We start from the raw sequence: 15,818 nt of genomic DNA, 5'->3' as shown, positions 1-15,818 counted from the left end.
AGCTTCTTCATTCTTAATCCTTTATGTTCAACCTGTGATGAAAACAAAAAAAAAAATGTTTTGGCTGGTGAAGAGGATTGTTTAATTACTTATCCATTTTGTTTCTGGTTATCTTTATAAATGCTTTGGATAATCCTTTCATTTTCTTTCTAGATTAACTTCCTCTCACTGTTTTCTAATAGGGCCCATAATACCAGAATGTCTGCAGAGGTACCATAGCATAGCTCCTGGGTTAGGACTAAGGACTCCAGTGCCAACCGGCTTGGTTGAACCCTAACTCTGCCACTTGTTCTCCGGGTGACCTCAGTTAACTTCATCTCTCTGAGTCTACTTCCTCATTTAACAAATGGGCTTGGTGATGTTAATAAAACCTACCTCTTAGGGTTGTTTGAGGACAATTTATGCATGTGAGGCCCTTGGTACTTGGTTAGTACCTGGTACTACCATAAACATAATAGCTACTGTGGTCATTACTATAGTAAACTTAATACTATCTGTCTTGAAATGTGTCCTTTCCTCTTTGGCCAACCTGTGGACTCATTTCCTAATAGTTACTTTCACCTGATGTTTTTATTTACTCCCAAGTTATACTCTAGAAACTCAGAGTCATTATTTCTAAAGTTTGCAGTTAGTCTTTTAGTCAAAATGAGTATAACCAGTAATAGTGATGTATCTGTGATAGCACCTTGAGGTTGCACGTCAGCTTCTGGGTGCTGTGCTACAGACAGTGTGCTTCTCTGTTTGTTTTCCCAAACACCCCTGATTGAATGCCTTGTATTAGAGAGCACAGACTCACTTTTCTTTAGCTGGCATTTTCTCCTTTATGGCCATCCACTTTTATAGTGCATATTCTCCGCCTTCTATGCTGTAGCAAAAGTCAGATGAGAATGGCAATGTTCTGCCTTTGCTGCCGGCAGCCACAGTGACCCAGATGGTATACAGGTGTTCGCCCTATTCTATCATGGATTGGTTTATTGCAAACAAAGGCAAGACTGCAGCTGCTCCCGGGGGATTGTGAAGTCTGTCTTTGGTTCGTGCCCTACATGCTGCTGCTATTATTGGCCTGGTTCCTGTGTGGCTACCTGTCTCTAGGCACCTTCCCTCAACCTACCTTAAGGACACCTGTGTGCTTTCTCTCTCTCCTCTCAGTTTATGCCTTATTCTTTCAGACTCTTTTTTCCATTCTTGAAGTGACAGCTAACTAATTTGGAAACTAATCTGTACTTATATGTTCAGTAGATAGTTTATGGAGTAATTTCCTAAAGCACTCCAGCAACATTTATACTTTTTTTTTTTTTTTTTTTTTTGAGACAGAGTCTGGCTCTGTCACCCAGGCTGGAGTGCAGTGGCCGGATCTCAGCTCACTGCAAGCTCCGCCTCCTGGGTTTACGCCATTCTCCTGCCTCAGCCTCCCGAGTAGCTGGGACTACAGGCACCCGCCACCTCGCCCGGCTAGTTTTTTGTATTTTTAGTAGAGACGCGGTTTCACCGTGTTCGCCAGGATGGTCTCGATCTCCTGACCTCGTGATCCGCCCGTCTCGGCCTCCCAAAGTGCTGGGATTACAGGCTTGAGCCACCGCGCCCGGCCACATTTATACTTTTAACTGGTCCTTTTAGGAGATGTGCCTTCAAGGAGTGACTTTAAAGACAGGCATTTAGGCCCTTCGTAAGATCAGAAGGATACTGTGGTCCAAATAAAGATGCGGATACATATAAGTATTCCATATGCATTGTCTGTGTGTATATGTCATATGACATCTAGAATGAGAGTTACGAATTTTTATCACTTTCATTCCTGAACTAACCAGTATGGAAGCCAATAGCTCAGTTGTTTCTTTGATCTTACTAGAATGATCGGGCAAGCTAGATAAACCATCTCTTTTGTAATTTTAGTATTTTTTAAATCACTGATTAAAATCCCTGGAATCCACGTTCATTGCTTTTACATGTGACATGGAACTGCCACTAATGCTGGAGGGAAGAAAATAGCTTTCCCCACATTGTCTGGGTTGTGACTGTTGCCAGACACGAGACAGTCAATATCATTGCGGTCGATGACATGACCTGGATTAGAACTGGAGGTCAACTGAGACAACTGTATCGAAGAGCTAGTTTAAAAAAAAAAAAAGATAATTAGACAAGGACTCTAGTTTTATACATAGGCTAGTTGGAGGATTACTGGATAGAATGAGGAGTTAACGTTTATATACAGTTTTATTTAGCAAAAATATTGGATTACATATTTATTTGTTCTGTCCTTTCAGGACTTCTGGTTGATCTTGCCTTTTTTCCCAGTATTTTACACTTATAAGGACTCTGGTTTGGAAGTCTTAAACTACCAAGGTTTCTTTAAAAAAACTTAAAAAATAAAATAAAAACTTTAAAAACTACCAAGTTTTTTTTTAACCAAGATTATCAAATCATACGTAGGTAATGATGATCAAAAATAGACACTTCATATTTTCTTTAAAATTAGTCTTCTTCTAGATATACAGGGGAAGTGTAACAAACAAATTAGACAAAAAGAAAATGATGGCCCAACGGAAAGGCATTCACTAGGAAAGATGCACCCTGTCCAAAAGGCATTGCCCAAGTTGCCTGGGAGTTTGGATTTTTAAAAAAAATCTAACCATAGAGAGGACTTCCATGAATTAGAAAGATATATTATGCTAAATTATATGCAGTTTTTATTTCAAAATCCATAAATAATAGACTATTATTAATAGTAATAAAATGGAGACTAGCCAATATGTAACGCTTTAAAATCAAGGTATGATATTTAATGCTTACTTCCAAAACTTACCTGATAAACTAAAATTTGTTGCCTTTCGTTTCAGTGAATTGGACATTTTGAATTTTTTCTTTTATCTTAAATCTGTACAAAAATGTATCTGAACATCGTATTATGAGGTTTCATCTTTTAGAATCAGATAGGATTATTTTGTTGATATATATATTACACTTGGCTACTGAACCTATCCCCATACATATTCTCTAAGCAGAAAAGGCCTCATCTAAAGGAATCCCTTTATGAATAATTTTTGGTAGTTTATACTAAGAAACTATCTACTTGACAAGACTTTTTAAAAACTCATAGCCTACACCTTAAATAAACTGACTTGTAAATCCTCAGCATCGTTAATTACATATATTTTTTAGAAATTCAAAATATTATTAATAAATAAAAGAAAAAGTATAAATAATTATTTCTGTACATTACATCTTAAAATCAGATAAATCCCATCAAGTTTGAGCAGCACCTAAGTGGTCTACACTTGTTTGTAGTTGTCTTTTTGTAGTTTGTTCTGTCTAAAGACATACCTCAGGGATATTGCAGCTATAGTTCCAGACCACTACAATAAAGTGAATATTGTAATACAGCAAGTCACATGAATTTTTTGGTTTTCCAGCACCTATAAAAGTTATGTTTACACTGTGCTGTGATCTGCTAAGTATGCAATAGCATTATGTTAAAAAAAAAAAACAAAAAGGTACAGTGTAAAAATACCTGATTACTAAAAAATACTAAGGATGATCTGAGCCTACAGACAGTTGTAATCTTCTTGCTGGTGAAGGTTCTTGCCTCGTTGTCGATGGCTACTGACTGATTAGGGTGGTGGTTGCTGAAGGTAAGAATGACTGTGGCAATTTCCTAAAATAAGACAGCAGTGACATTTGCCACATTGACAGATCCATCCTTTCTTGAAAGATTTCTCTGTAGCACGTAATACTGTTTAGTAACATTTTACCAACAGTAGAACTACTCTCAAAATTTGAGTCAGTCTCTCAAACCCTGCTGCTGCTTTATCAACTAAGTTTATATAATATTCTGAATCCTTTGTTGTCATTTTAACAATGTTCACAGCATCTTCACTAGTAGAGTCCATCTCAGGAAAGCATTTTCATTGCTCGTCTGTAAGAAGCAATGCCTCGTTGTTCAAGTTTGATCATGAGATTGCAGCAATTCAGCCACATCTTCAGGCTCCACTTCTAATTCTAGTTCCTTGCTGTTTCTACCACATCTGGAGTCACTTCCTTCACTTCAGTCTCGATCCTCTCAAAGTTATCTACGAGAGCTGGAATCAGTTTCTTCCAGACTGTTACTAATGTTGATATTTTGACCTTCTCCCATGAATTAAAATTGTTCTTACTGTGCTAGAGTGGTGAATCCTTTTCAGGTTTCCAACTTAACTCAGATCTATCAGAGGAATCACTGTCTATGGCAGCTTTGGTCTTACAAAGTGCATTACAAAATTATGACTTGAAAGTCAAAATTACTGTTTAAGCCATGGGCTGCAGAATGAATGTTGTGTTAGCAGGCATGAAAACATTTATGTCTTTGTACATCTTCATCAGAGCTCTGGGGTGATTAGGTGCATTGTATTTGTGTGTGTGTGTGTGTGTGTGTGTGTATGTATGTATGTATATGTAATTTTTTGTTTTGAGACGGAGTTTCACTCTTGTTGCCCAGGGTGGAGTGCAGTGGTGTGATCTCAGCTCACTGCAATCTCCGCCTCCTGGGTTCAAGCAATTCTCCTGCCTCGGCCTCCCGAGTAGCTGTGATTACAGGCATGCGCCGCCACACCTGGCTAATTTTTTTGTATTTTTAGTAGAGACAGGGTTTCTTTATGTTGTTCAGGCTGGTCTCGAACTCCTGACCTCAGGTGATCTGCCCACCTTGGCCTTTCAAAGCGCTGGGATTACAGGCGTGAGCCACTGCCCCCAGCCTAGCTGCACTGTAAATGAAAGAAATCTTTTTTTTTCTGAGCAGTAGATCTCAACTGTGGACTTAAAAGTATTCAATAAATCATGCTGTAAGCTGACATGCTGTCATCCAGGCTTTGTTGTTCCATTTATAGAGCACAGGCAGATTCTGTTTAGCATCATTCTTAAGGACTCTAGGATTTCCAGAATGGTAAAGAAACATTGGCTTCAACTTCAAGTCACCAGCGACTTTGGCTCTAACAAGAGTCAGTTTGTCCTTTGAAGCTTTGAAGACAGGCATTGACTCCTCCTCTTGTAGCTTTGAAAGTCCTAGATGATTAGAAGGTCGTTTCATCTACATTGAAAACCTGTTGTCGAGTATAACCACCTTCATCAACTAACCTAGCTAGATCTTCTAGATAAATTTCTGCAGCTTTTCCGTCAGCATTTGCTACTTCACTTTTATGTTGTAGAAATGGCTCCTTTCCTTCAACCTCATGAAACAACCTGTGCTAGCTTCCAGCTCTTCTTCTATAGCTTCCTCACCTCTCTCAGCTTTCACAGGATCGAAGAGTTAGGGCCTTGCTCTGGATTAGGCTTTGGCTTAAGGGAAATGTTGTGGCTGGTTTGATTTTCTGTCCAGACCATTAAAACTTTCTCCATATCAGCAATAAAGCTGTTTTTTTATTTGTGTATGCACTGGAGTAGCACTTTTTATTTCCTTCAAGAACTTTTCCTTTGCAATCACAGCTCGGTTAACTGTTTGGCACAAGAGGCCTAGCTTTTGGCCTGTCTTAGCTTTTGACATGCCTTCCTCGCTAGGCTTAATCATTTCTAACTTTTGATTTAAAGTGAGAGACATGCAACTCTTCCTTTCGCCTGAACCCTTAGAGGCCATTGTAGGGCTATTAATGACCTAATTTCATTATTGTTGTATCTCAGGGAATAGAGAAGCCCAAGAAGAGGGAGAGAAGCTGGGAAACAGCTGGTCAGTGGAGCAGTCAGAACACACACAATATTTATCAATCACATTTGCTGTCTTATGTGGGTGTGATTTGTGGCACCCCAAAACAATTACAATAGTAATATCAAAGATCACTGGTCACAGATCACCATAACAGATCTAACAATAATGAAAAAGTTTGAGATATTACAAGAATAACCGAAACATGACACAGAGACACACAGTAAGCACATGTTAGAAAAATGGCGTCAGTAGACTTGCTCAACACGGGGTTGCCACAAACCTTTGATCTGTTAAAAAAAAAAAAAAAACCACAATTATCTGCAATGCACAATAAAGCTAAGCACAGTAAAATGACATATGCCTCGGTAGCATTCATCTGTTTCCTATCATATTCTGAAACTTTTTATACTGTGAAAATATTGGAGGGTCTGTTTTGGGAATAGAATTTTGGTGGTCCTTGTGATAAGATATATTAGTTTTTCATATGCTTTTTAAGGTCTTTAGGAAATGTTTTTATTTTAATAAGAAAGTTATACTTAGCTGTAGAGGGTGATAAAATAGCTATATTTCTATTTTTTTTTTACATGCCTAGAATGGTTTCACATTTAAAACTGTTACCCAAAAGTATCAGGATTTTGTTTATGCTACTTGAAAGACAGTTAAAAATCTACCACTAACTCCATGCAAAAACTAGTACGGTTTTGAAAGAAAAAAATGTATTCATATAAGGTCAACTCCAAACATTCAAAACTCATTGTTGAATGGAATTAGGTATTTTGAGTGTTTGGAATTGAACTTGTATGCACTGATAACCAATACCAGTCAACCGCCCATCTTCTAAATTACTAAATGGCAAAACTTTGCACCTCCTCAAAGTGGGTTTTTCTTCTGTCCTGCCCTTTTGCCCACTTTCCCTGTCTGTGTGGGACAGCCTTATGTGTGTGTGTGTGTGTGTCTGTGTGTCTGTCTTTAGCGAGTGGGTACTTGAAAGAGGGTAGAGAGAGGAAATAGATCCTCTTTGCTAAAAATACAAGTATAAAATTTCCTCTCCATCATCACTGTGAAGAAGAAGGCTTTATGCCAGGATCCTTCCTTCCAGGGTGCCATGTCTTTTGAAGTTGATACAAGCACATTGCTGCCATTTCAGTACTACCCGCTGCTATCTGAGTGAGCAAAAGGCATTCTCTATCCAGTCCATGCCCTGGTTAGATTATGTGCTGGGAGAGGGAAGCCTTAGGAACCCTATCACCCCTAGGGTCACATCCAGGTGTTCACTGACACAGAGGGGTGTACTTGACTCATGTTGCTCAGCAAAGCCCGTGTTGAGATAGATAGATACTCTTGGGTCCTTGTTGGATGGAGATAACATAGGGAGAACCATAGTTTTACTACTATTTTTAGAGATTTGATTTGTCGTAAGGATTAACTTTTTTTTTTCTCAGTACACTTTGGGTAGGTTCTTTGTGATTTATTTATTTATTTATTTATTTATTTTTTTCCTCATAAGCTCTGTTCTTTCCTGGGTAGCTTGAAATCTAACTGTTTACACTTAAGGTTTACCTCATCCATGTCCCTCTCTGTTGGCCCTTCCTTGTGTTTCTTTTTTTTTTTAAACATACTATTCTCTATTTGGTTGTAAAACTCCAACGAATAAATCATCCTAATTTGAGGAAATGTTCACTGGATCAGTTCCTGCCGGTTTCCCCCACCAGAACACAACAGATTGCTATTGAATTTTGAATGTCACCAACAGACAGATAATGACTTCAGATGGATAATGAAATGTTTGGAACACAGATGGGCCTGTAAATCAGTTTTCTTTGCCTTAGAATTTCCTTCTGACATAAAGAATTAATGTAATTAACACTGTTTTATACCAGTACCCCTCAAACATGGTATCTCTGTGGCCCTATTGTTCAATTACTACATTCATCTGCCTTTGGGAAAGGTGTGTCACTGCTTGATAGATGGTCTGCACAGTCACCCAGTGGGCGAAAGGCTACCTTGAAGACTTTACTGAAAGGTAGTTATTTCAAAGTAAATCCTCCTCTGAGCCCTCAGCAGCCTTGATCTTGAAGGGATCACCTGAGAATTCCATATGCGGCACTCAGGCCATAGGAGGATTGGAGGTACAAATTAAGAGAAGTACCTGAAATTCATGACAAGAATTTTTATTTTAGAGCTATCAGTAACTTTTTAAATGTACTTAGGTACCTACAGGAGAAAGGACATTAAATCAAATAGAAAATTTTTTTAAAAATTCTGTCAGAGGGGGTGAGGGTATAGGTGATGAACGATGGATTTTATTTTCAGGTAACAAGCCTCTTTCTGCTTTATCTTCAGCATCAGGCACTGGCCAAGATGATGTCGATGGTCACTCAGTGCACACCCCTGATCACTACTCTGCGCTGGGAAGGTTCGATAGCTATCGGTCTGCTGGGCAGCGCTCAGAAACCAGGGACTCCAGCTGTCAGACGGAGGAGGTGAAGGTCGTACCACCTTCCATGAGGAGAATCAGGGCACAGAAGGGGCAAGGCATTGCTGCCCAGATGGGCCACTTCTCAGGTTCTTCTGGCAACATGTCTGTGCTGAGCGATTCTGCGGGGATCATATTCCCTTCCCGCCTCAACAATGATGCTGGCTTCCATAGTCTTCCGCGTTCTGGAGCGAGGGCAAACATTCAGTCTCTTGAGCCGAGGCTGGGTGCCCTGGGCCCTACAGGAGACATGGATGGCACATTCCTCTACCAGGGAGGTCACCCACAAGCAGATGAAAACTTAGGCCATTTAGGAGGCGCCTCAGAGACTGGAACACTTTTGAGACCCAAATCCCAAGAGCTGAGACACTTTGAGAGTGAAAATGTAATGAGCCCAGCATGTGTGGTTTCTCCTCATGCAGCCTACTCCACCAGCATCATCCCAAATGCCACACTGTCTTCCTCTTCCGAGGTCATCGCTATTCACACTGCTCAGAGTGCAGGGCAGCGGGAAAGTAGAAGTTCTGGCTCATCACATGCAAGGATAAAACCCAGAGACCACCTCATCTCCAGGCACACTGTGAAAGATGATCATCAGTCTCCCGGTCGCCACTGGAATGAGGGTCACACCACCATTCTTTCACAGGCCTTAGACCCTCATTCCCCTGGTGCACCCACACTGTTGTCCCTCTGTGACTCGGCAGTCTCTCTAAATGCTCCAGCAAATAGGGAGAATGTGTCCCAAGCCATGCCGTATAATTGTAGAAACAACCTGGCCTTCCCAGCCCACTCCCAAGATGTGGATGGCAAGAGTGAATCTAGTTATTCAGGGGGTGGAGGGCACAGCAGCTCGGAGCCCTGGGAATACAAGTCCTCAGGTAATGGAAGGGCATCCCCCATGAAGCCGCATGTAGCAACTCCTGGCTACTCCACTCCCACAAGTAACATGAGCAGCTGCAGTTTGGACCAAACGTCCAACAAAGAGGATGCTGGGTCACTGTATTCTGAGGACCACGATGGCTACTGCACATCTGTGCACACTGACTCTGGACATGGATCTGGGAATCTGTGCAATAGCAGTGATGGCTTTGGGAACCCCAGGCACAGCGTGGTCAATGTTTTTGATGGAAGAGCTCAGAAAAACCAAGGGGACCGGTCCAATTACCAGGATAAATCCTTATCGAGAAACATCTCTTTGAAGAAAGCAAAGAAGCCTCCCCTGCCACCCTCCCGGACAGACTCCCTCCGCAGGATTCCCAAGAAGAGTGGCCAGTCCAACGGGCAGGTGCTCAATGAGAGCCTGATCGCCACACTCCAGCACTCGCTGCAGCTGAGCCTCCCAGGCAAGGGTGGCAGCTCGCCCTCCCAGAGCCCCTGCAGTGACTTGGAAGAGCCCTGGCTGCCCCGCTCCCGGAGCCAGAGCACGGTCAGTGCTGGCAGCAGCATGACTTCCGCCACCACCCCCAATGTCTACTCCCTGTGCGGGGCCACACCATCGCAGAGTGACACGAGCAGTGTCAAGTCAGAGTACACGGACCCCTGGGGTTACTACATTGACTACACAGGCATGCAGGAAGATCTGGGGAACCCAGCAGGGGGCTGTTCAACCAGCAGCGGGGTGCCCACTGGGAACGGGCCAGTCCGCCATGTCCAAGAAGGGTCCAGAGCCACAATGCCTCAAGTGCCCAGTGGTTCAGTCAAACCAAAGATCATGTCACCAGAGAAGTCCCACAGAGTCATTTCTCCATCCAGTGGGTATTCCAGCCAGTCGAATACACCCACAGCACTCACCCCTGTGCCTGTGTTTTTAAAATCAATGTCACCAGCAAATGGGAAGGGGAAGCCCAAGCCCAGGGTACCAGAAAGGAAGTCCTCTCTGATATCTTCAGTATCCATTTCCTCGTCGTCCACTTCTCTTTCCTCTAATACTTCTACTGAAGGAAGTGGCACTATGAAGAAACTGGATCCTGCCGTGGGCTCTCCCCTGGCTCCTCCTCCTCCTGTTCCCTCTCCTCCATCCCCTTGTCCTGCAGACAGGTCTCCTTTCCTTCCTCCCCCACCTCCTGTCACAGATTGCTCCCAGGGCTCTCCTCTGCCTCACTCTCCTGTGTTCCCCCCTCCGCCGCCAGAAGCTCTCACTCCTCTCTGCTCCCCGCCTGATTGGTGCCTTTCTTCCCCGCCCACTGCACTGAGCCCGCTTCTTCCAGATTCACCTGTGTCCTTGCCATTGCCCCCACCTCTCTCACTTTTCTCGGAGCCCCCACCCGCCCCACCTCTTGACCCCAAATTCATGAAAGACACCAGGCCGCCTTTCACAAATTCTGGCCAGCCAGAATCCTCCCGGGGATCCTTGAGGCCGCCTTCTACCAAGGAGGAGACCAGCAGGCCCCCCATGCCCCTGATAACCACGGAAGCATTGCAGATGGTGCAGTTGAGGCCGGTGAGAAAGAACTCAGGCACCGAGGCAGCACTGTTGTCTGAACGAACAGCTCAGGAACAACGAACTCCAGTTGCTCCACAGTACCACTTAAAGCCATCTGCTCTCCTGAAATCCCGAAATAGCACAAATGAAATGGAGAGTGAAAGCCAGCCTGCCTCTGTGACAAGCTCGCTTCCGACGCCTGCCAAGAACTCGAGTCAGGGTGACCATGGCAGTGCGGCCGAGCGCGGCGGCCCTGTGAGCCGCAGCCCTGGAGCTTTGAGCGCTGGGGAGGCAGAGGCTCGGCCCAGTCCCAGCACCACCCCACTCCCAGACTCTTCACCCAGCAGGAAGCCACCCCCCATTTCCAAGAAGCCCAAACTGTTCCTGGTGGTACCACCTCCGCAGAAAGATTTTGCAGTGGAGCCCGCAGAGAACGTGAACGAAGCCCTTCGAGCCGCGCCCAGCCCCACGAGGGGAGAGGAGGGCTCTGTGCACAGCAGAGAGGCAAAAGAGAGTTCTACAGTCCAAGCTGGCTCTCATGCCACGCACCCTGGCACTTCGGTTCTTGAGGGAGGAGCTGCAGGATCCGTGTCTCCCAGCAGAGTGGAAGCCAATGTCCTCATGGTTCAGCCCGATGTCTCACCAGCCCCCAAGCAGGAGGAGCCAGCTGAGAACAGTGCGGATGCTGGGGGCGATAGGGAGAGCTGCCTATCTCAACAGGACGGAGCAGGTGAGTCTGGCTTCCTGGCTTCTCTCTCCTGTGCCCTCTGCCCATATGCAGCTGAACAGATAGGGTTGTTGAATGCTTACACGTGGAAAGAACCCAGGTAGATCAGATTGGTGTTAAAGCTAGCAGTATGTAGGCTTCCTGTGCAAAAACACAGATTAAGTTACCAGTTTTGCATTTTGTTATTATTTTTAAAATGTAGACCTAAAGGCATGGCAGAAAATAGGGGGATGGAGATGATCTGCAGCAGGCTGGGTATTAAATAGCAATGGGTAACACCTCCCTTCCAAAGAGCCACAAAGAAACGTTGCAACAAAATTTAAGAGAGATGCCGTGGGCGTTCTATACTTTAACAAAGAATGAGCTGTGGCTCTCACACTAGTGTCATTTCCTCCCTTCTTTGTGAACTATCAAACTACAGACCTATGGCATCTCCCTGCGGTTCTCACATTGTCAGGAATGGCAGGGAAGCAGCATATTTAGAAGCTTGGCTGAGGACTGAAATTCTAGTCACTTGTGCATCTTGTGGGCCTGCCTGCCTGCTTTTCCGTAGCTGGGGTGCCGGAGACCACCGCAGCCAGTTCATCCTCAGAGGCCTGTGACTTCGGCAGTGATGAGGTGATGACCCCTAGTCGACCCAGGACCACAGAAGACCTTTTTGCAGCTATTCACAGGTATTTCAAACGCCTTCCTTTGACTTTAATCTACTGTGTAATTCCTTCTTTCCAAGCAGCACCTCAATTTACTTTTCTTCCCCAAGGTTTCTTCTGTCACCCAATCATGACTCCTTAACTTTACTGTTGATTTTTATAGTTTTATTTCCTCTGACTCCAATTTCTGTTTTACTTTGTTTCACTGATTTTTATGACATTGGGGACAGAGGCGCAATGTGATACCTTCTGGTAGGCGCTGCTCTTCCTGGCAAGGGGTGTAGTGTGGCAGTCATAAGACAGAGTATATTAGCAAGAGTCGGATTAAAGCGGCTGACAGTGCAGTCAGGAGGAGGAATGCTGTGTTCTGTGGACTTAGGATGCACAGACTAGCTCCATGGGACTCTCTTCCTGAAGATCTTTTAGTTTATTCTAATTTTTTTTTCGTTTTACAGAAAAACCACAATTATACAGTGCAATTTCTTTGGCTGCTTAAATATTTCTATAAAAGGGTACGTCCCTTTCAGCGGGAGCAAAAGAATGATTTGTGCTGGTTACTGTATACCACTAGTGCCATCTACTGGCATCAGAAATCGTTGGGGTTAAAAACAAACAAACAAAAAAAGGGTAAAATTTTCAAAGTAATGGCCTGAACTGTTTGTACTTTTTATATGTGGTCACCTTTAAGGGTAAATATGATTTAGCACTAAAGTTTTACTTATTGCATCATTTTTCTGATTGTAAACAGCTGAGTACTCCCACAACAGTGTCATTGTAAAAACTGATGACTGTATATGTGCAAGTACGTTAAGCCGTAATGCTGTATAAACCTTTTGCTTCCTTCTAGACTTCTATACTACGGTATTTCCAGGTAACTCTAATGAATGTCCTTATGCTGCTAAGGCCTTATTTTGCCCTGAATGAAGATCTTTTTTTTTTTTTTTAAGCCTCCTGAAACAAAGCATCCTATAGAATCATTTGATTCTGTGTGTGAATGATCTTATGTCAGCACTGCTTTCCCAATTCTTGGACTCTCCCTGAAAAGGCTATTGCATAAGATGAAAAACATAGTGCTGTACCTACCTGAAGCTCTTCATGTAACACATAAACATCTAACTTGGTGCAGGGGGAACGAAGCAGGTGAATTCATGTGCTCCTCAAGAATCATGCTCTTCACATCGCTCCTCTAGTGTTGGTATAATAGATCCTAAAGACTACCTGCTTTAACATGGACTGGTTTCTTTAATCTCATTAGAAGTAAAAAGGTAGCTAGTTATCCAATTATTTCTCAAAACAGAGAAATGATAAATGATGCATCCTTTGAAACTTTAGTGGCAATTCTAGAAGTTCCCACAGATGTTTCTAACTCTTAACCACGCTGGACACATAAGAAGCACTCAATAAATATTTCCTGAATTAAATGAAACCAACTGGTATTTAACCACTAGAAGATTCTTCCGAGACTCAAAGTATTTACATTTAGTATGGAATGCACTGGGTTTCTAAATATACAGGCATATCTATCTATTTATGATAGCCATCCACAGAGAAGATTGCATTTCCTGGTTGTTCTGTGTACTAAATACTTGGTTCCAGTGAGGAAACCCAACTGTTGTAGGTCCAAATTACTGCATATTTTTTTCCCAAAAATATGCCAAAAGCCTCTTCTATATTTTGGCAACCTTCTTAAGGCACTGAAAAATGTGTGGTTTCTCTTACTAGGGCGTTACGTCGACTGCAGATGTAGAAATCGGTCAGTTCGTATTATTCAGTGCACGTATGAGAGAAGTAAAAGCCAAGTAGGCCTTAGGAATGGATTGCAGAGAGAGAGCGAGGACACATGCTAATCTCTGTTGTAGCATTGAGAATAAATTAGCAGACATAGTAAAAATCCATCTACTGTATGTGCTTTTTTAGGCTTTATTTTTATGTCCTTCAGCGCTTAAGCTCATAATTTAAAATAAAGAGTATCTAAGTTGGAACACAGCTTCCAAGTTTTATAATGCAAATTAATTCACTTCAGATTTAAAGCCAGATGGAAAATGTAGAACACCAGTTGAGGTGTGAAGTTTTTATATTTATTGAAGTAATTAGTTTTTAAATCAGTGTTAACTGTTTAAGCACTTTTTATAGCCGTCTTCCTTAAAAATACATATTTTTTTGTGTGTGTGTGTGTATGTATAGGCAAAGAATTTGTACGTTTAGATTTAATTATTTTAGTGGGCACCTGCTCTTGAGAGATGACAGTGCTTTCATAAAATCCCATCTTTCTTCCTTTTTTTTTTTTCTTTTTTGATACAGAGTCCAATTCACTCTGTCACTCAGGCCGGAGTGCAGTGGCACGATCTTGGCTTACTGCAACCTCTGCCTCCCAGATTTGAATGATTCTCTTGCCTCAGCATGCCGAGTAGCTGGGATTATAGGCGTGTGCCACCATGCCCGGCTAATTTTTGTATTTGTAGTAGAGACATGGTTTCACCATGTTGCTCAGGCTGGTCACCCCATCTTCTTTCTTAATTCTGTGTCTACAATTAAAGGTCATAGTTTTAATCAAGTTTAGTTGTGACTTGTTTAATGGATCTCAGCATACCCTCACCATTTAAAAACTAAATTAATTAAATCACTAGCCAATACCTAAAAGAATGAAATGAGCAGAGCTGCTTTGGGGAGTAGACCATGTAAGTGGTGAGGCCATGTGCTGTAAGCTCAAGTCCTAGCTGTCATACTAGCAAGTTACTTTTTCTCAGTTACCTTTTCTGAAACCCAAAGTAGTTGGACCAGACCATTTCTAACGTCTTTTCTAGCTCTACAATTTTGAGATGTTAGGATGTCTGTAGTTTTGTCAGCCGGTCTTAACTCTTATCAGGACACTGCTCTTGTTGACTACTGAGCGGGACCATGAAACCTGTACCATAGGTCGTGTTCTGAGGTCCCAAAGAGTCTGGTGCCCTGTCCACTCTGGCCACCCTTCAGACTCTGTATTGGATCCTTACCATTTCCCGACTTCTGCTTTAGTGGCATCTTTTTGACCAGAAGAATGGAGATGACCCCAGGAACACCAAGCCCAGGGCAGCCAGCATGGGCCCATCTTGCCCTCAGTCTTGCTTTGTGAGCCACGTAAAAACAAAATCCGTTTTCTATGTGACATTCAAAGGTTTGTTAAGCACCTGCTCTATGCCTGACCAATTATGGCTATTACTGCATTCACGTGTACTGACAAACTGTGACCTATATACTGTTATTCCCCTTTTTGTGATAGGAAAAATACACAGTCAGAAATGTTAACTTGTCCAAGGCGACGGAACAAGGAAGCTTTAGCAGTGGGAGCCACGTAGCTTCTTTATTTCACTTAATCTTCACAAACCTGTGAAGTTGGTATCTTATAAGTGAGGAGGCACAGCACACATGGGTAATTTGTCCCAGGTCACACAGCGAGAGGTGGGAAGAGTCTGGTTTCAACTCTTAATCTGTATGTACAGAATCATACTCTCAACCTTTCCCTGCTACATGTTCTACAATTTTTTAGCAGGAAAAGAGATATACCCACGTCTTTATTCTGTTAACTGTGTCGAGTTTCCTTAAAGCAAGTTGTCCTGCACTTAGCTAAGAGACACACACTGAGTTGTTGTCGTGAAGAGACCAGCAAGGGGCCACTTGGTTCATTGGCTTTATCATCTCTTTGTCACTGTCAGTGGAAAGCACATTGAACAGTGAGGTTCTTAGAGACTCAGGACAAGAAATATCGACAGGAAACCTTCAACTTTCTTTGATTGCCGCTTCATCTTCCCCACCCCACCCCTCACATTTTCTTGATCAGTGCTGAGTCAGTCATGAAGCAAGGTCTGGCACAGAGGTTTCACCTTTGTTTTCTG

General features: G+C 42.9%; 1 protein-coding gene across 5 annotated transcripts in view; it reads left to right on the top strand.

Moving 5' to 3' along the window:
- Positions 1-15,818, top strand: part of NHSL1 (NHS like 1) — a 273,262-nt gene that overhangs the window by 253,608 nt on the left and 3,836 nt on the right. For all 5 annotated transcript variants that reach the window (XM_073022531.1, XM_008006865.3, XM_008006864.3 and 2 more), the window contains 2 exons: positions 8,015-11,299; positions 11,850-11,970. In XM_073022531.1, coding sequence (XP_072878632.1) covers positions 8,015-11,299; positions 11,850-11,970 — 3,406 coding nt within the window. The remainder of the gene's footprint in view (positions 1-8,014; positions 11,300-11,849; positions 11,971-15,818) is intronic.

This window comes from Chlorocebus sabaeus, chromosome 13, assembly GCF_047675955.1.
Source record: "Chlorocebus sabaeus isolate Y175 chromosome 13, mChlSab1.0.hap1, whole genome shotgun sequence".
Classification (NCBI taxonomy): Eukaryota; Metazoa; Chordata; class Mammalia; order Primates; family Cercopithecidae; genus Chlorocebus; species Chlorocebus sabaeus.
This window is presented reverse-complemented; position numbering and strand designations above follow the sequence as displayed.